The following is a 20297-nucleotide window of genomic DNA, read 5'->3' as shown; positions in this document are numbered from 1 at the left end:
GTCCCCTGGTCGCCACCTCCTCTAGTCTATGAGCTTCATGCTCTGACAGGATGATCCTCCTCCCCCTACACATATGATCATGGATCAAGGAATGGAGTGCTGTACCTCACACACACATATTGCAGACTCTTAAATCCCACCTCCAGCTTTAACTCATAACATCGAGTAGGGCCTGTTCTCCACTCGTTCATCTGCTCTTTCTTCCGTGGAATTAATACCCACTTTTGCACACCTGTGCAACGTCAGGGTGCGGGGTGGCCTCTTCCAGACCATACTTCCCACTATGGAGGGAAGCACCTACGAGGCGACTGGGCCCATCCCGGGTAGCACACAGCCCTTCCACATCGGGTCGGAGTACAGGGCGCCCAGGGACGCACGTGAGTGGTGATTCAGAGGAGCAGCTGTCGACACACTTAAGGCACCTGTCCCACTGTGCCAGGCGGAGGCGAAGCCAGCTCCTGTATTTGGCAGATAGCTCATTCCTAGTAGCAGTAAGATCGCGGCAGGGTACGGCAGAGTTACGGGGCCAAGCGGAAGGAGAACTGTCACATGGGTTTTTAAAATCAAACGAGTGGCCTTTACAAACGCCCATCCGACATCTTTCAAAAAGGGACAGAGGGATAACAACAGCAGTGACCCCACTCTTACCTCCAGCTCAAGCTCGATGAAGACCAATCCTATATGGACGTCAGAGGGTAGATAAAATTCCTCAGGTGGCTCTAGGGCCAACTTCAGGATGGCAGATGTCCCCAGATGGGTTCCTTTGCCCCTCTTCAAAATGAGGACAGATGGGTTTGGGTTTTTTATCCTAATACTTGGATCCCAAAGACCGTCCTAAGAGCAAGACGTGCCCTTGGAAGGGCGAGGATACAGGGAAGCCAGGAGGGAGTTGCGGGGAAAATGGGCATGTCACTAGATAAGGGTTCAGGGAGGGAAGGCAAGCTGTGTGTAACCATGTTTTGTTCGAGAGACATCGCCTCTACCAGGGGTGAGGATGTAAGAGGAGGTACTCCTGACCCACCTGTGTTGATCATCCTTGTGTTGATACGAAGGCCTCAGTTTCCTACCAAGTCTTACTTTATAGATAGCACCAAGTGTCTCTATTCATTAGGAAAATTGAAAAAAATTAAGTGGTCATTCCCAGGTTGTCTTGAAATACACGTATGAGGCAGCTCAACCAAACATAGCATGTCAAACCAGTCCTCCAGGAAGGGCCCTCTCTCTTCAGAAGAGTCTGTAATAATGTATGGCTTGGCCAGTTGTGGGAGTCCCTATCAGCTCCAACAGACCAGGTCTTTACCAGGGCCAGGAAGGCACCAAGGTTTTGGGTGTGTGCATGAGAGTATATACAGAAACTGTCACACCCACGTCCCACATACCATGACAGGGTGGAGCCATTTGTTGTCCTCACCTTAATCTTTTCATCATTTTTAGAAATACCATGCTTTGACAGTGCTGGGTCCCTAAGGACACAGTCCAGAAATTCTCAGCAGACCTCAAGGGCACCTTTCCAACAACAGTTCCCTTTATCTGCTCCTCACATCTGGGGATCCTAGACTCCAACCACAGCCACGAATAATATTTATTTCCTTAGGGGAAGCAGGGGTCATGTCTAGCTGTGTCTAATTTCCAAGCCTGTATCCACAAGCCTACGACGCCTACTCATAGTACCTCCTTTTGGCATTTTCTCAAGCTGTACAAAGCGGTCAGGGAATTTGGATTAATAAATGAGTTACTATATTGCTACTTTCTGAAGACACAGTAGAAAAAACAACACTCAATATGGTCTTGAACAACATTTAATCTCTCTAGGCTTTGGGGTTGAGCCTTTGATGGTGACTCCTGATCCACAGGGTGCTGTGTAGACATACAGAAGCACTGCTTCAGGGAGGCAGCGTGCAGCATGGAATGAGGAGCCAGGGTCCCGGCTCTGTCGCTGAATGGCAGAGTGACTGCAGATGACTCCCTTCCCTTCCCCAACAGCGTGGCTCACAAGAGTCTTGTCTCTAAGATTCCTCCCAGCTCTGATACTCTGTGAGTAACTAGCAGAGAATGTATGGTGTTGCCTTCCCATAGAAACTGAAAAAAATCTATGCGCAGTAGCATAGGTAAGGCCTCAAACAGTTCTTTGGTATTTATAAAGTCTCTGGGCTAAGACTCCCATCTCACTGTTGGCCCGGCCCTGGGGTCAGTCACATGTAGGCTGAGAGTGGGAGCAGAAGAATAGGAATGTCCCCGGCAGGGGCCACCGCACGGTTTATTATTATAAATGCATCAAGCCCGTGGACAGGGGTCCTTCCCAGTGGCCGTGTGCTGTGCGGTCACCCATCTTGCCTTCGCAGGCCAACCAGAGCACTTCTGTTCTCAGTCAATGGACAGATTTAGCTACAGGGACGCGCCCTAACCTTGGGACCGGGGTGTCCAGAAGTCCAGAACCAAGGGACGAGCCAGTCCCCTTCCATGCAGGGATTCTGGGAGACCCACATTTCACATGACACTGCATTTGCCTAGTGTCCCCAGCACATCCATTGTCTCAGCTGACCTTTCATTCCTCAGACTCAGGCCCCACCCCCCCTTCTCCCCTTAGTTCTGGCTGGGCTGAATCCTACCCAGTGGAAGAAAATCTCCAACACAAGCAGAACTCTGAGCAATGACTCCTTGTGTCATATAAATAGCTTCAATGATATATACAGCCTATAGTACATGGACACACACACACACACATACACACCGTCTTGTGGAAATCATCTTCAGGATGATTTGGGCAGGCACTCAGTGACACAACCGCTCTGAATATAAACACGTGCGTCCACTGGAATCCAGTCTCTTCCACCCTTTCGCCTCAGAGAGAGGTGCGCGCTGGAGAGAAGCCCACTTTGTCCGAGCCCCGGGGTGTTGGGTGGGAGAGGACCTGAGCCTCCTGTATGGCAGAGGGTGAGACGGGGATGGCGGGGCCATGCTGGTGGCCAGTGACTACTCCTTCAACAGTCCCAGCTTCCTCAGGGCCTCCCTTCGGTGCTCATCCGGGACTCCTTTTGGGGAGATCTTGACACTGACACAGGGGGGTCGAGGCAGCTTGTCACGGCTCTGTCCTTGGAAGGACAGGCGCTTGGTGCTCTGCTCCTGCTCCAGGTCAGCCAATTTGCCCACCTGGATCCCAGCGAAGTCCTTCCCCGTGCCCAGGGAGGCAGGCCGGGGCCTTGAGTTACGCAAGACGCTGGGAGACATCTTGTCCAAGAAGGAGCCCTTACCCAGAGAGGTGCTGGTTTGGGGACTGGGGTCTTTCTCGGCCGAGAGGTAGCTGCTCAGCCCCACACCTGAACGCTCCAGAGTGTTGGACTTGAAGCTCATCTGTCTCAGGCCAGGGACGTTGCTCTCGGGGAGAGTGAGCCCCGAGTCCACCTTTGCCTGAGCCAGAGGACCACCTGCCCCGGGGGCTTTGGGGATAGGAATCGGCATGGATTTGGCAGCTGGAACCTTGCCTGCAGTGGGCTCCTGGGCAGGAATCAACCCCTTGTCCGGAGAAGAACCCTGAGCTGGAGTCGGAGCCGGAGGCTTCGCTGGAGAAGGTCCCCGAGTGGGAGCGGGAGCCGGAGCCTTCCCTCCGGCAGGCGCAGCGGCTGTGCCCTGAGCAGGCCGCGTCGGCTGAGCCGGGGCCGGGGCCGGAGCCTGGAAGGAGGCCTGGGCGGGGGTCTCCTTGAATCGGGTGGAGCTGGTGCGTTTACTTAAGTGGGGGACAGGTTCATCCTGGTCCTGGGGGAGCCCTAGCTTCTCCAGGGCCTCCCGGCGCGCTTTCTTCTGCTCCTGCAGCGAGGAGGAGGCCAGGCCGGAGTCTCCTGCGGTGGCCTCGGAGTGGCGAGACAACCAGTGGTGGGGCTCACTGTGCAAACTGCTTCGGCTGCTCTTGAGAACAATATTGGGTGGCAGCTTCCGGGGCTTGGGAGCTGTGAAGGGCGCTGGCCGGGCACTGGGGTCCCCCCCTGACGGGATGGGAGCATCTCTGGCTCTCGCGCTCTGCGATGACGCGGTGGGAGGAGGCTGAGGCTGCCCCGGTCCCCCTGTTGAACCCTTGTCACTGGCTTTTTGGGACATGGCCGCTGAAGGAGTCTCCTTCCTCTCCTGGGGGCTGAGTGACGAATGGAGCCGGGGCGTATGGCTCTGTAGCCCTGGCCTGGGGACGCCCAGGCCGCCTTCCCCACGCTGCTCTGGCTGGCTGTCCTGAAAGGCCTCTGGTGGGGGGATGGGTACTGTGTCCAACCCAAGGGCAGGCGTCGGGGGGCCGGCCGGAGCCTGGCTGGGCTCACCGTTTTGGCCGGCCTGCTCTCTCTTGGGCTCTGGGACAAGCCCCTCAGGTTCCCCCGGGATGTGGCTATTCGTCTGAGTGGTGCTTTCCCCGGGGTTCCGCTTCCTGCCGATGTGGATATTTCTGGGGAGGCTATGGGAGCCAGACCTGAGGCCCAGGCCTTCGGGTTCAGGCAGATGGGGTGAGCTGGACTGAGTCCCTGTCCTTGGCTCCGGTCCTTGTGGGACGATCTTCTCCCCTGGATATCCTGTGAGGGCCCAGGAGAACGGGCAAAGAAGAGTGGACAGAGGTGAGAACCCTGCTGCCCGGGGCAAAGCTAATACCTCCCGAACTCTGGTCTCCACTTAGCAGTGGGTTTTGTTTTGGGTTGATTCGTTGCTCTTCAAGGAGCCGCCCTGTTGCATGGCTATCATTCACACTGACAGATCGATCTGAGCAGGTTCCCTTCAACCTAGGATTACTTTTTCACGATGGTTGGGGAAAGAGCAGCCTCACGTAACTCCAGGTTCTTGACTCGGGCTCCTTCTAAGCTTCTACAGAAGCACCAGGGTGGGGGAGAGATTCCCTCTAGCTATCTCGGGGCTCCCAAGCAACTGAGTCCAGCAGCAGAGAATAGCATGAACAGCGGATTTGCTCTTGATTCGACCAGACTTCTGCCTTCCTCCACCTTCACTTTCTATAAACACGTGAATGGCTCTGGAATGGCCACAGCCGTCCCCACACGAGTGAGCGACATGGGCTCTTTCCTTCCAGCAGGTGCATTAGGCCCACGGACCAGGGAATCAGTCTCAGGGAGCAGTGAAGCCTTTGTCCCCAGTTACGCCTCTATCTCCATGGAGGTTCTAACACACTGTCAGTAAATATTTGCTAAACGAATAAATCAATGATTGCAATCCTGATAGCAGTGGGGCTGTCTTCAGGAGTAAAGTGCCCCCCTCACTCTGGGACACATGGCCCCACCCTCATGGCCACACTCATGTGCCATCCTGTCCCCCTTCTACTGAGCCTCAACACCAGTGGCTTTCCACCCCCTCTCACAAGAGCCTCGAGGTGCCACCCACTGAAGTTCAGGGGGCCCTTCCCCCTTATCTCTTGCAGCCTCATCCTCCTGGAGCATCCAGATTAGCTCTCCAGACTCACTTCGTGTCCCCAGAGCAACCATCCACCCTTCCCTGAACCCCTCCCATGAACCTCTGCGGTCATGTCTCTTCAGCATTTCTGCGAGAGAATGAGAGCTAGTCAAACCCTTTTCCCTCCCAGGCCTCTGAGACTTCAGAGAAAGACAGAGGACACCGGCTTGTCCGCAGTCTCTCCTCTGCGGGACATGGCTTATTTCTAGCCAGGGGCGTGGAGAGGAGTGCTATCGCTCCTTCTGCCAATGACCTTCAGAGGAGAGGGCAAACAGGGTGCAAAGCAGCCACAAGAATGTCCTGGCTTTCTGGGTTTGTTAGCGGTGCCACCCCAGATGGTCTCTCTTACCCTGAGGAGCAGGCTGGGTGACGGGCAGGGCTCGGAGGCCGCGGGGAGCTGTGTCCTGTTCAGACTCGTCAGTGGACAGTCCGCTGTCAGCCTCAGTGTCCAGTGAGCCGATGGTCTCCTCCAGGAAGAGCAGACACTCCTTCTCTTCTGCGGACAGGAAGTCGTAGCTGCCGTCACTCTGGAATGAGGCGTGGAGGACAGAGAGAGAGGGAGAGAGGGACCTGTGAGAGGGAGCTCCGCAGAAACTGGTGGGGCCGAGAACCACCCTGTGTCCGGAAGGAATGCTGAAGGGCTGGAAACCTTTCCAGGAGGCGACTCCGCAAGTTTGCGGGAGTTGTCTGTCTCCTGAGAAACCGAGGGCACCGGACGGGGAGGAGACTGGCGGCTGTGGGCCCACCAGCGCCCAGTGCTGGGCAGGCAGATGGCAGCTGCCTTTTCCACCCAGTCCTGGGTGGGATGCTTAGGGGAACAGATCAGAAGCAGTCCCGGGTTCTGATTCCAGTTCCTGTGTGTGACCGGCATAAGCATATCCCTCTACGTGTCTCCGATTTAGCTCCGAATTACATGGGTAACATAATGACTTGACCTTAAACTTCAATGGTATTAACTTGTCAGAGTACTTTTGCACACTTGATCTGGTATGTCAAGGACAGTATAAGGACAAACAAGAAACGCAGCCAGCCACTGGCTATCAGGCCAATGGCAACAGTGGTATGAGTAGCCACAGATAAATTTACCAAATAATTTACACTTGACTTTGAAATGCATTCCATACAGGATTTTTTTTTTCCTTTGTGTATTTACTTTCTTGATGGCATTTGGCTCTGGCTAACATTCAAATAAGTGTGCATTTCTTAAGCAAATATTAACTAGAGGCGGGTAGGGTGGAGAAACCGGACGGGTATGGGAGGAGGGGAAAGGAACTTAGTGTGAAATATCAAGTAGATATGAAAGTAAATAACCGTCATGATGAAAAAGCACATAGGGGTATTTGGGGAAAAGTGTTACGGCCCTTTTAAATGGTTGCTGCCCACGGTCAGCAAGGCCAGGAAGATCCATAGGATAGTTGCTCTCTAAAGTTGAAGGTTGAAGGGAAAACCAAAAGGGCAAATGGAAATGTAAGAAATTTGGCCTGAGTTCCCTCCTGGCATCTATCTCATCCCTCTTCCTAATATTTAAGATACTTCAGAGTTATATATTCTCCAGACCCACTCAGATGGCCAGGAAAGATTTGAGACAGCCCTAAAGATACCCTAGGAGATGGTTGTTGGAATAACCCCACCAGTTCCCCTGACTCCTTAAAGGGCCATCTGGCAGGCCGACCTGTCAAAGGAAGCTACAAATGTAGCCCGTGGAAGCCCTGAAGCCGATTCCAGAGGTTCCCTGAACAAAATCTTCTTTACGGCCCTCTTCTTCCCAAAATAGCTTTGCCAAAGATAAACCAACTCTGAATTTCTCCTTTGTGGAGGATTCACCTTGCAGATCTTTAATCCGTGCCACACTCTGTGTCCAGTAGTATGTAACTGCTCGTATTGGCCTCAGCCTAACAGAAACAGAAAGATGTCTCTGTGGTCCCACCATCTCAGGTCACCAAGAAATTATATACGGACTGCCCACACTTTGGATTGTGTGTGTACGTGTGTGTGTGTGTGTGTGTGTGTATGTGTGTGCTGCTTTCTCTACTCCATTTTCGCATATCAAAACTCACTGGCTGTATTAAAAGTCCTTGACATTTGGTAGAGATCCTCAGAATCCTTAAATTTTCAAGTACCTCTGTAGGATATAGAGCAATAAAGTATAAATTCTCAAGGGTTATTAGGTATGCAACGAACACCAACAGCAAAGGAATGTTTCCATTTGGACGTAGGGCAGATTTACTCTTTCGCACCAGCCTTACAACAACCTTGACTTAAATTCATCCCCAGAAAAATTACAGTTTGTTACCTGCCACTCACAAACAGTTAAACACGATGACTTTGGGCGATTCTGAATCGATGCTCCTGGATAAGGCTATTTCTTTTCTACTTAGAGGCGTGTGCTGAGTGTTTTGTGTTTCACACGCATCTCGTTCACTCCCCTCCCCCCCCCCCCCCCCCCCGGAGGATTCGGTGTTTACCTTATATCCCACCTTAAAACGGAGGAGACTGAAGGTTACAGAAATTCAATAATTTGCCCAAGGCCATAGAGCTTATAGATCGAGAACTCAGACCGGCTTGGCTCCAGAACCCAGGCTCCTAATTACTCTGTCCTCTGTGATCTTGGTAAAAGATTGAAGGCACCCTGCTGGCTGCAGGGAGGCTTCAGGAATGTGAGTGCTATGGTGATCTACCCTCTGCTTTCCACCAGGACCTCAGATCACTGGCCCTCGCTCTCACCTCAACTTAGCAACCCCCCCCCCCCCCCCCCCCCCCCCCCCCGTGAATGAAAGCTGGGAGCAAGTCTCATCTCCTTGCGCTTTGGGACTGTCCCACCCTTTCTCTCGAGAACCTGGGTGACTCAAAGGCAGAAATACCAACCGGTGTGATTCACTCTCTGACAAGGAAGATGAAAGCGAAGGAGCAGCCAGGCGGGCGGTGGGCAGGGCGGGGCGGGGCGGGCGTGCAGACAGAAGCAGGGGGGGCGGGCTGCAGGGCGGAGAGTACGTACAGATCCAGAGCGGGTGGACACGGTGCTCATGATGCTGTCGCAGCTGCCGATGCGGGTCACGGGTTCCGAGCCAGGCCCCGCTGGCCACAGCTCGCTCCTGGGCATCGCCTGAAGCAAGGTGCAGGGGCGGTGAGAGGGGCTCCCAGAGGGGAAGTGAAGGGAAGTGAAGAATGTCCCAAGCCGGCCTGAAAAGACAAGAATCAAAGCCACGTGTGAGCCGAGCGGAGGCTCTCCGGGCCAGGCTCTGCCCAGGCCCCCGGGGCGCGGCGGCAGGGACACCAAGCAAGCAGAGAGCTGGAAGGGGCCGTGCACGGCGGTTCCCCACACCTCCCCGCCTGCGTGGAAGGACGCAGAAGCGGGCTCACCCACATGCAGGAGGACGGGCTCAGCAGGTGCAGAAGCAGTCTAGCCAGAGAGGGAACTCCACACTTGTCTTAGCTGCTTTTTTTCTCTGCGTCGGGGACCTTAGGCTACATTTCCAGGACCACAAGCAATAAATAGGAAGGGATTCATAACGTGGGTTCTGGAGGAAGTCAGATCTGGATTCAAATCCCGCTTGCATTTACAGTTATGTGACTTGAGGCAAATTACTCTTTGACTCGGTTTTTCTCATTAGGTAGGCTTAATGCAAGGATTACATGAGAACAGTTTGCACAGCTTACTTGGAAGTAAATGCTCGACGAATAAAGGACTAACTGCTACTGTTCTTGTCATAAGAAAAAGACAAGGTCCTTCGAGGATCAAAGTAAACTGACGTAAGGGAACAAGAGTTTAGAAAAGAAGGGTTTGGGTTACGTGGGGGAGAAGGAACAGGGCCCTCAACGACACCAACCGCATAGGGTTGTCACGGACATATACTGAGATACTTCACGTAAAACACTGTGCAGTAACTGTTAGCTGCTGTCATAGCCAATATCACCAACAGCCCCCGCCACCAGGGCCACCATCATCTCCGTGGTCTGGGAGCCTCCTACGTAACTCACACAGGTTGATACAAACCCAGTTTCCCTCTTGTGTACCACCCACTCTGAGGCTGCACTTATTTTAAGCAAGGTTCCCTAATCTTTGTCAAATAAACGAGAGAAATGCCCTGCGTAGCTTCCTCCCAACTCCAACTCGTAGGGAAAAAGAGTTTCAAATTCACTCTGCCAATAGTAAGAGCAAAGGAAGGCGGTACCATTTTCCTTCTGAAAACCGCAAAGTCTGGAAAGGCCAGATGGGGCTCTCCTATGTTGAAATAAAATTCTGGAAAAATTAAGTTTAAAAGCCAGTTCCAAGGCCAGATAGGGAGTTTGGAGAGAGCTAGGATTAGAATCTATATTTTTCCTGTGACCATTTTATATTTTCTATCACCTTTCCTACTCCCCACCCCTCTCCCCCTTTACTAAGTAAAATGTCATAGAAAAAAATGTGTTCAATTGGAGATCTTGGGACCCGGGGTTTGGATTCCAGGGAGGTCGTCTCTTTGGCCTCTACCCATAATTTCTTCCACTGCCAAGTCAGGTTTGGGCTGTGCTGGGTGAGTCAGCCGCCAATGCTGTAGAGCTGACCAGCACAAGGCCGATTTGGGGGGAAGGTCTGCAAATGGGACAGGTAGGGAGGGGCAGGACAACAGGGAAAGAAGAGGAAAAAAATCCCAATGAGCCAGACACATGGAGTTCATAAGGGTCCAGAGCCTCTCAGGAGATAGGGACAGGACCGCAGGGGACAGACACACCAAAGGAGCCCAGTGATAAATCAGCATTGGGTAAGATAGCTCTTCAGTCTTCTTCGTGACATTTCTTTCCCAACACCCAGAACCCCAAAGACAGAAACATGAGGAGTCACGTGGATGAAGTTCAGTCTCCTCAGCTATCCATTCCATTCATGACGGCTTAGATTCAGAGGATACTAACTCATCCCTAACATTCTGTAGGGCTGAGGCCATTATAGCAAAAGAGATCCATTTCTCATAAGCTTAGGCACACAGAAGGCACTCGAAAAATGCTGGATGAATAAACTTGCCATCTGTTCTAGCATCTGTTGAGTTAAGCTGTTGGAAGACCACTTTTTTTGTTGTTGTTTTTGCTCTATTATTACAGGCTCTTTCTTAAGTAGTTTATTTCCCTGAGAATATACGACTCAGTGGAATTTGGGCAATGCCTTCAGCTAAACTAACATTCATGAGCACCTAACAGGGATGGGGCAAGCAACACTTTATAAGACAAAGGCATTGCTTCCAAGCAGTAGGTGTAAATCCAAGGGTCTAGGTTTGGGTTCCAGTTTTATCAACATTGGAGCAATAAATATTAGTACTGTATTAATCACTGTAGTTAATATAATGTTGTGAACGGGTGACCAGATGATGCCTCTGCCTTTCAAAGACAATTACCACCCTGTTCTTCCATGTACTCTTCAGACTTTATGATGGATTGCTAGCCTCTCCTTCCTCCCAGGGCAACCCATCACACTTTCATTTTGGAACTAAGGATAGCCTACAGTAGCTGGGAGGGAGAGAAACAGTATGAATGGCACTGCTTCAAAAACAAAACAAAACAAAAACACGGTCTAGCTTACACTTTCAGATATGCCTATTAGATCTTCCAAATAGCCCGATAACTTAGGCAAGATGCGGTATTTTCTTCTTTGACAGATGACAAATCTGGGGCTCTTTCTACTGGTGCCTCCTAAGGGAAGTAGCGAATGACCTATAACTGCATAAACAGGGCAGCCTGTGGATCCCGGTCCCTCCAGAAGGCATCTCAGAGATGGCAAGAGGGCCACGTTGTACCTGAAGAAGGGCCATTGGCTTCCCCTGACTAAACACTAAAAGCCCTAAGATCACCTTTCTCCTTTTACTTCACACCTGAAACCCTCTAAATTATCTGGTTCAGCTTTGTGCTTCCAGGCAAGCTTTTTGCCCCAACAACAGATGTTTCCAGAGTAAACAAATGCCACCAAATGCCCCTGGAGATCGTGGCGTCGGGCACTGCATCATCACCGCAGAGGTGAATCTGAGCCTGAAAGCAAAGTCGGATGAGTGCTTGCATCCCGGCCCCGCACCTAGTTTTCTGATCCAAAGAACATGGACTGTAAGAATCTTCTCTTCTTCTCCCCCTTCCACTCTCTCTCTCAGCGCTCTGGCCTGACCTGGATGCTGCATTTCTATCCACCAACTTTACAACCTTGAAACTTGGGGGCTCTTTCGGGGCAGCCATCGAAACTTGAGGTATTTCGACCTGATAAGAAGCCTGAGAAACAAGCAAAACGCTCAGGGTGAGAGTTTGGTATCTTTTGACCCCTGACCTCTTTGGGGGATCTGAGAGGAGGAGGAAATGGGTGAAGGACATATGCACAGCCTATAGTCAGGGCCACTCAGGCAAAAGCGTGTTAAATATTAACTGCTCCACTGAAACCGGCCAAGTCTTGGAGGAGAGTAAATAAATAGCATTTGGAGTTCTGGCATGGGGCAGGGGCCGGGCTCCAGCCCCATTCCTGTTTGGCTTCTCTGTACCTTCTAAACAGACCCAAGGCCCCCTTGTCACCCTCCTCCCGTGAGCCCAGCTCCGTATCCTCCAAGAGCTCAACCTCTCTCCCCACTGGTCAAAGAGATTTCTTATTTCTTTTTTTTTTTTTAATTTTCTTTTTAACGTTTATTTATTTTTGAGAGAGGGAGAGAGAGCGTGAGTGAGGGGGGGCAGAGAAAGAGGGAGACACAGAATCGGAAGCAGGCTCAGAGCCCGACGTGGGGCTCGAACTCACAGACTGTGAGATCATGACCTGAGCCGAAGTCGGACGCTTAACTGACGGAGCCACCCCGGCGCCCCAAGATTACCTATTTCTTTCAGAACAAGTATCTCTCCTTTTTGCCGACTATCCAGACATATGCCTCGGGCTGAGGAACATCCTAAGAAAAACACCAGGAAGGACTAAAAGCTGCCCTGTGTGTACGTCCTTCTCCGTGAGCACATGGGCAAGTTTCCGAGTGTGTTTAGTCAACGCTAGAATCTCCTATTTCACAGATGGGTTTCAGGAAAAGGTGGGTCGAAATATCTTCTGCACAGAAGAGCTCTGTCTGACACTTACAGGCTATCTTGTCACCGACAAGTTCACCATCTGCGGCAGCCCTCGGTCAATGAGTTTGGGGGGCTGGTCCTGCAGTGTGGGCTAAGCTGAAACCAAGCGCCGGTTGCCAGGACTGGAAACCCACTATATTTGCTCAGGGCTTGTATGTGCCAGGCCCTGGGAGCCTGGTGCTGGGGTCTCCCCACTTTGCTCTTTCCTGCAGCAAGAGGAAAAGAGGCAAAGTTAGGGACCAGGACGTTAGCCCCCTCCCTTCCCCGAGGTGGATAAAGCTACTCTGAACTGACTTCTACAGGTGAGCCTGCCACACAGACTGTCACCTGAAGGAGGACCACCGTAGGGGTCTGGCTCTTCTTTGTGGACTCAGCCACACTACTCTGGCCTGAGCTCCCTGGAGAACTCCTGCCCGACTCGAGGTACTACTGTGAAATATTATTAATGTGGGTGAGGCCCCGGCACAGCGGGTGAGGAGCTTTGTGTTTGTCAGTCTCTGTGTTTAATAGCAGGCAAAGTCGAAAATTGAGTCGAATCCAAAGAGACTCCGTTTTGCAACCAGGTTATTCATGGGTTGTCCAAAGGTGAACTGGTAGTCCGAGGTGGAGTTTTCCCAGCCTCACATCCCCTTACACACAGCCGAACGCAGCTCACACCTTTACACATGTCCACAGAGAGGTCCATTACCATGCTACCATTATTGCACACACACACACACACACACACACACACACAGCACCCTTTATTGAATTATAGACACTGAGTTGGATAGAACCATGGGCAAATTTCCTGTTATAAAGGCAACGGAGAAACCATGGCACTCTTCTTCCCTGGGTGATCCCCCATTTTGACTCCCTGTGCTCCCAACTATTCCTTTCCAAAATCACAGCTCAATTTCAGTTGGTCAGAGATGGAAATCTGCAAAACAAACCCATTTTATTTCCTTGTCGTCTGCAAAATATGCTTATCCAACCTAAACAGGCAGATGGAAACAAACAAACAAAAAATGCATCCGAGCCCTGGTCTCTCGCAAAAACAGTCCCATCTGCAGAAGCTACCAGCCTACTGTGATTGCAGAGTGGGCTCAGAGAGTTAAGGAACAGAGAGGGAAGCCCCCTGGCTTCCCTCTCTACAGGGTTCCGCACATCCTGTGGCCCTGACTTCCCACGAAGCACCCCTTCTTGCTGCAGAATAAGCAATAGTTGGTTAGTGATTAACTCACCTTCACTGGAGGAGGGGCTGAAGAGAAGAAAGGAAGACCCTTTTATTTCAAAGGGCAGAGACGGAGACAGAGACTGCCTCCCCTGCCTTCCACTGTTTTCTTCTTTTGACCTCCTCCAGACTTACCTGGACAGGTAAATGCTTCATCAGTGCTACCCCACCCCACCCTGCCACTGACTCACAGCCAATCCCAGCAGCTTTCCCTCCCTACTTCTCATTCCAGCTGTTTCGGGAGGGAGGGTGTGGGAGGGGAATGGGCGGGACGCTCCCCCCCCCTTCCCTCCGCTCTGTAGCCAATCATCTCTTGCCCTCCCCTTCCCCGGTTAGAGCCAATAAAGAGACCTTTAAAAAAAAAAAAAGGGGGAGGAAGAAAAAGAAAAAGAAATAGGAGGGCTGGAAGGAGAAGACTCCTTTGGGCTGAGACTGGAAGAGGAGAGTTGGCCGGGAGGGAGTAGGCAAAAGATACTATTTTAAAGTTTGACTGTAAAGAAAGACAGGCGGTATGCTTTTCTATGTCTGTTTGAAACTTGGTTTTCTATCTAGAGCTGCCTTCCTTCACTGGCGGGGCAAGTATTCCCCTGAATTCTCCAAGTTAAGATCCACTGTGGCCAGTTTTGTTAGTAGCTTTTCTAGTTGTTCGCAAGCACTTTTGCTCTCAAGCCTTTTCCTAGCAGCTCTTACTACTAGTCCCTGTCCTCAGGACTGCTGGAAAAGGTGACTGAGCCCAGGGGTGCTGGAGCTGAGACACCCTTGCCCCACTGTTTGGCAATGAGCTTCTTGACCTCATTTATTTCTGGGGGGCGTGAAGCCATTTTCTCTCCCAAGGGGGTCCCTTTCCTGAGGAAAAATTGACTGGATGGCCTCGAAGGAGGGAACATGCATGCTGTCATTTGGGTCTCTGATCTCTTTTGGCTGTGCCTGAAAGGTGGCAATGAATATTAAGAAATGAAAACAAAACAGGCTACCAGCCAGCTTAGCAACCTGTCTCCTTCCATAGGCAGATTCCTTGCATCTGCTGTTAAAACAACCTGAGGAGAATAGGGAGATGGGAGTAGGTGGAAGAAATCAAGTCTTTCAGGAAAAAACTTCCCCCCCAGGTATGGAGGCCACTTTTACCAGAAAGGACTTTTTTTTTTTTTTTTTTTTTTTTTTTTTTTGCCTGGAAGCTGGTTTTTCCTGGATATAGGCCATCCTTGATGCCAAAAGGGCAGGGAGAAAAATTAAAATCAATGCACCTAATGATCACCAACATTTATTGAGCAATTGCTGTGTACTAGGGATTATGCTGTGCTACGTGTGTTCGTGCATTATTCCATGCAACCTTTATTTCAACTTCGAAAAAGTAGGCGCTATTAGTATCCAAATTTTACAGAGAGGTTAAATAACTTACAGGGAGGTTAAATACACAAGATCATGTAGCCAGGAGGCAGCAGAGCGGGGATTTCAATTCAGGCATTACGACGCCAAGCTTGCCATGCCTCAGTATAATGCTAGTCAGCCTCCGTTTTGGACAAATTCCCAAGTGGGAAACGTGAAATACACAGATAATTTGCAGGTCTAATTCTAACAATTAGATTAAAGCTTTCCCATCTCATTTCTGTCTTATAGCCATTCACACCTTTTATTAAAAAGATGACGCATGGCTTTCATCTTTTCTCTTCCTGTAATCATGGTTGGGAAGGAAATAAGAAGTACAGGGGCCAAGAGAGAGGAGAAATGGGGCAGGACTAGTCGAGGAGGAAGGAGGACCGAGGAAGCCTGGGATAACCAATACACTATCACAACTGAACGAGCTGACTGAGCATTTAAGGGTGATGACCTCTCTTTGTGGTGTGTCACGTAAACATGTATGATGTCACAGGAGTAACCAAACAGGAAAGGCAGCTGCACATCAGGGGTTCAGTGCAACGAGAGTCACACCCATGGATGGAATCACTGAAGTTGACCCAGCTTCATACGTGTGTGATTTGAACATTTGCTAGAAAAATGAATTTGACTTATGAGCATTAACTTCAAAGATGATAGTAGGCACCATCTTGCTTGTGAACAGTTTTTCAGTTTATAATAAAATTAGTATTTGGGGCGCCTGGGTGGCTCAGTCGGTTGAGGGTCCGACTTTGGCTCAGGTCATGATCTCGCGGTCTGTGAGTTCGAGCCCCGGCGTCGGGCTCTGGGCTGACGGCTCAGAGCCTGGAGCCTGCTTCGGATTCTGTGTCTCCCTCTCTCTGACCCTCCCCCGCTCATGCTCCGTCTCTCTCTCTCTCTCTCTCTCTCTCTCTCTCTCTGTCAAAAATAAATAAAACATTAAAAAAAATTAAAATTAGTGTAATTAGGAAGGACTCATCTTTCCACAGGTAGAAGTAGGAACATAGATAAAACGATCGTTCTGTTCCTCTCTCTTTCCTTTTAGACATGTCTTCTTGAAAATTATGAAATATTTCCAATACCTTGGCATGACAAACACCATTGTACCAACAGCCGGTTCAAGAAATAGGATGTTATAGTTGAAGTTACTTACACACTTTGCCCCTCCCTTTCCTCCTACCTCCTCAAACCACACATATGCCCCTGCTGAAATGAACCGCTGTCCTGAATTTGGTATTCCTCATTCTCTCTATCTTTAAGTGTCTTACCCTGGAATTTTTTTGGTTTGCTTTCTTGGGTTTTGCTTGGAAAAATATCAAGTCTCTAAAGGTTCCAAGAGAGTTGGAAAGGAGGCCTGGACTAGGGGAAAGAGAGTCCTTCAAAATCAGAAACACTTGAAAGACTAAGGCTATGTAGTTGATGTAGGTCATCATTTGAGGAGGAAAGTGTGTAGTTGTTTCTTGTTGAAAAGCAATTGAATTCCTATTTGATGACCTGACCGTGAAATCTAATTACAGCCCAGTTCACCTGACTCATCCATCCTGTATGCTGTTGTGGTATGCTCATCTCCTTGACTGATACAGGCTAGTTTATGGTTTCCTTTCTCAGTACAACTTCCTACTGAAAGATCTAATTTCCCCTAGACAAGTGCATTTTTCCTACACACACACACACACACACACACACACACACACTAATTCAAAACCAAAAGTTACCATAGTCATTGATTAATCTTTCCTCTTTGGGCCCCTTATAAAGTTGAACTCTCTGCACAATAGCTGTGGATGTCCATTCTAACCATTCATGATACTTATTCATTCACATTATAGTCACATCCTGTCAGTGTCTTCCTTTTCCTCTCCAAAGGAATAATGAAGTTACTTTGAACATGTATTACCACCATCCTTAAGAGACACAGGGTACCCACTATATTCATGATATTGAGCATGATACTGTATACTGGGTCTCCGAGTGCTTTCCCAACATATCAGGGAGAGGGAAGCTTTTATTCCTCAAGTAGTAGCAAGAGTTTGCTTTAAAGAGAAAACGGCTGGGGAAAGGTTCAGATGCGGGTGATTATAATTTGGCTATAAGACCAAATTGGAATTGATAGGTCATATTAAGACATCAAATAGATCACCCAGTTCTCACCAAAGTGGTATTAGTGTTAAGCCTAAAATGATTAGAGGGGAACTAAAGGGTGTAATTAAGTGGGTTTGGACGAAGAAATTCTGAAATTAATCATTAAGTAATATTTAGGGGTAGATTTGTTTTTCTTTTTTGAGATCAGTGTCTCTTTGGCCCACCTACCATGGAAATTAGGAGGATTCGGCCGTCCTTTTCCTTCCAGTGCTAATGAAAGTTTGAGGGCTGAAGTCACCTATTAGGATCAGAGAGTGTCAAATCTTAACCTGTTCAAAATTGAGCTCATCTTGCTCTCCGTGCCCCCACCAACATGTTCTCTCTCCCTTTTCCCCATGCCAGCTAATTGCATCACCATACCTATTCTCACCCAGGCTCCGTGCTTCATAGCAATCCTCCCTTGTCTCCTGTGAGATCATTGCCGCTCTTCTTCCTCTCTATTCAGCTTCCGGACTGCACAAGTTATAGGGTTGTGGACCACTGAAGATGTGAAGAGACGACAGCAATGTCTTGTTTCACATATTCCATTTTATAGGTGGGTTTATAGATTATGTGGGTGATTGATCGTCTCAATTCTTGGCTGCAAGTTCATAGTGCTCAGGATTAAATTCAAAGACCCTATGTGACATAGAAAGACCTTCGTGAGCAGGCCCTACGTGCTTCTTCCTGTCACATAGTCATCTGTATTGTTTATTACAGTCAATCTAATATTTCTGAAACTGCCATGCATTCATGCTTCTGAGACTTTTGCACATGTTGTACCCTCTGCTTGGACCCATTCCCATGATGTCCTCCTGGCTTAGTCTTATTTTTCCTTCAAGATTCAACTCAAGTACCATCTTCTTTTGGAATGGGATGTTAGGTGCTGCTTCACTGTAATCTGATGCAGAGCGTACATCTCTGAATTGAACCCGCTAGGGTGTAACTGTCCTCTTTCTCACCCTGTAAAATTTGAATTCATGAAGAACATCGAATATTTCTGTGTATAACTCTTCTATTGTCTTACTTATAGTAGTTATATATTAATGCCAAACTGATGATGAACTTTTTGGCAACTGAAGTGCGTTACTTAAGAAAAATGTCCTAAATTTTAAACTTCCTTTTTTTTTTTTGAGACCGTATTGATGGATAACCCATCTATTGCCACGATTTTGCTTATTATTTTTTTCTAAATCTTATCTTTTGACATCCTGTTACACTGTGCCTTCCCGTTCCCATCACATTTACAAACCTGCTTTCGTTTGTACTCATTTTCTTCTTCTCTCTTGGGACGACAAAGAAAATGTTTTTCCAATAAAACCCCACCGTCCGCATATGCTCTGGATCTCATCTCATAGACTCTCTACCTTTGCAGTCCTCTCTCTTACATCATCTTTTTGACCTTTCTACTAAAATATTGCCCATCAGCATTCAAATATATGACACGTAGGTGTCTCTGGAGTCAAAATGTCTGATTTGATTCTCTGCTTCTGCATGTAAATAAAATGCTATTGACAGGTGGGCTCTGAGATATGCTGTTTACTTTTCCATTTCTGTGTATCTTTTTTGTCCGTCTACTCTTGCCCACTGTGTAAATCTCCTCTCAATACATTCAGAGGTAGTAGTAGTTTCATCCTGGAGAAACATTTTCCAGAACATTCTGATTTGCTTCCATCTGGATATGTTGTTATCTAGTCTGATGCATGGCTGTCATTTTCATATGTGTCTTCATCATCCTACTGGGAAAAGTCCTTTCACCTCTTCTCTTGTTGGGTTACTTGAATCTCACATCTTCCTCTTTCCTGAGTTAGCTCTCTCAGTTTGATAAAACACATTCTCTAGTCGTTTCCCAAGAAAGAGTGCATAAGATCTTACATGTCTGAAGTATTGCTATTCTAGCCTCTCATTTGATTGTTTGTCAGGGTATAGAATTCTTGATTAGTATTTGATAGATTTTGGTGCTGCTGTTGCAAAGCCCAAAGTATCTATGATTCTAAATCTAAGGCTTTCTCTTTGTTTCCAGTATTCTGAATTTTCATAATGATGTGTGTTGGAGTGAATCTATACTCTGGGTACTCAGTAAATCCAATCTGGAAACTCATGACATTCACTTCTGGGATATTTTTTTTGAATTATTTCTTTGATGAATTCCTATCATCCACTTTCTCTCTCTCTCTCTCTCTCTCTCTCTCTCTCTCTCTCTCTCTCTGTTGTTTCTTTTTGGAACTTATATAATTTGGATGCTATTGGATACCCTCCTGGACCTCAACTTCTGTTTTGTTTTGCTACTGAGAGATTTTTAAAATTTATTTACAACTTCCTATTGCATTTTCTTTTTGCTATTGTATTTTTAACTTCCAATAATTATTGTTTGCTCTCTGAATTTTTATTACATTTCTTCCAGTTTCATTGATGCAGAATCTTATTACTTTAAGAACATATATAGTGTTAGTGTTTTCTGCCTCTATAGAATGTTTTCTCCAAGTTACTTTTTTTTTTCCTATTTGTTTTGGCTTTTCTGTTTCTTATTAAAGAATATTTTCACATGTCCGATGATTCTTGGCTATCCACTCAAATTCAACAATTTGTCAACAAAAAGATACATTTGAAGCTGTGGCTGGGGCTGGTTGACCATGGACTTCGCTACAGAGCAATCTCATAGGGCCATTTGATTGGAAAATCTCTGACACCTGTATCTTTACTCTTTTTTGATGGCCTGATTGAAATCCTCAGAGCAGATCCTTCAGAGAAGAGTTTTCCAAAATCCTTCTTGAAGGGCGCAGTTCTGGCAGCTAGCATTCTTGGAGCCTATGGCAGAGGAAGGTTGTTGCTCTCAGCATTTAGTATGTAAAAACAACACTTCATCCCCTTAGTTTTAGTACAGAGAAACCCTTTTTCACCCTCTCCTGAGAGGGGATGTAGCAAGTTCTTAGTTGCTCTGAGTGGGAGAGAAGATCTGAGAGGTCTTAACTGTTTCTTAACCAGACTCTTCACCCACCTTCCTGATTTTTTTCCCACCCCTGTCTCCAGGGTTACTAATGCCACCAATTCTTGAATTTTTGAGGGCCGGGGGACTCCATGGTAAAAATAGGGTTGCTAGCTTAGG

General features: G+C 48.5%; 1 protein-coding gene across 8 annotated transcripts in view; it reads right to left on the bottom strand.

Moving 5' to 3' along the window:
- Positions 1-1783: 1783 nt before the first annotated feature.
- YOD1 (YOD1 deubiquitinase) overlaps positions 1784-20297 on the bottom strand; it is a 31452-nt gene continuing 12938 nt past the window's right edge. Inside the window, exons 3-8 of one of the 8 annotated variants that reach the window (XM_043568600.1) lie at positions 18444-19999; positions 17573-17830; positions 17381-17450; positions 8429-8613; positions 5783-5960; positions 1784-4550 (exon numbers count right to left, since the gene is read on the bottom strand). In XM_043568600.1, coding sequence (XP_043424535.1) covers positions 2974-4550; positions 5783-5960; positions 8429-8533 — 1860 coding nt within the window. In that variant the 5' untranslated portion in view covers positions 8534-8613; positions 17381-17450; positions 17573-17830; positions 18444-19999 and the 3' untranslated portion in view covers positions 1784-2973. Of the gene's footprint in view, positions 4551-5782; positions 5961-8428; positions 8614-12493; positions 12690-13706; positions 13849-17380; positions 17451-17572; positions 20000-20297 lie in introns of those variants that run through there. The other 7 variants (XM_043568598.1, XM_043568601.1, XM_043568603.1 and 4 more) reach the window with 7 other exon arrangements.

Source organism: Prionailurus bengalensis, chromosome E4 (genome assembly GCF_016509475.1).
Source record: "Prionailurus bengalensis isolate Pbe53 chromosome E4, Fcat_Pben_1.1_paternal_pri, whole genome shotgun sequence".
NCBI classification, from domain to species: domain Eukaryota; kingdom Metazoa; phylum Chordata; class Mammalia; order Carnivora; family Felidae; genus Prionailurus; species Prionailurus bengalensis.
This window is presented reverse-complemented; position numbering and strand designations above follow the sequence as displayed.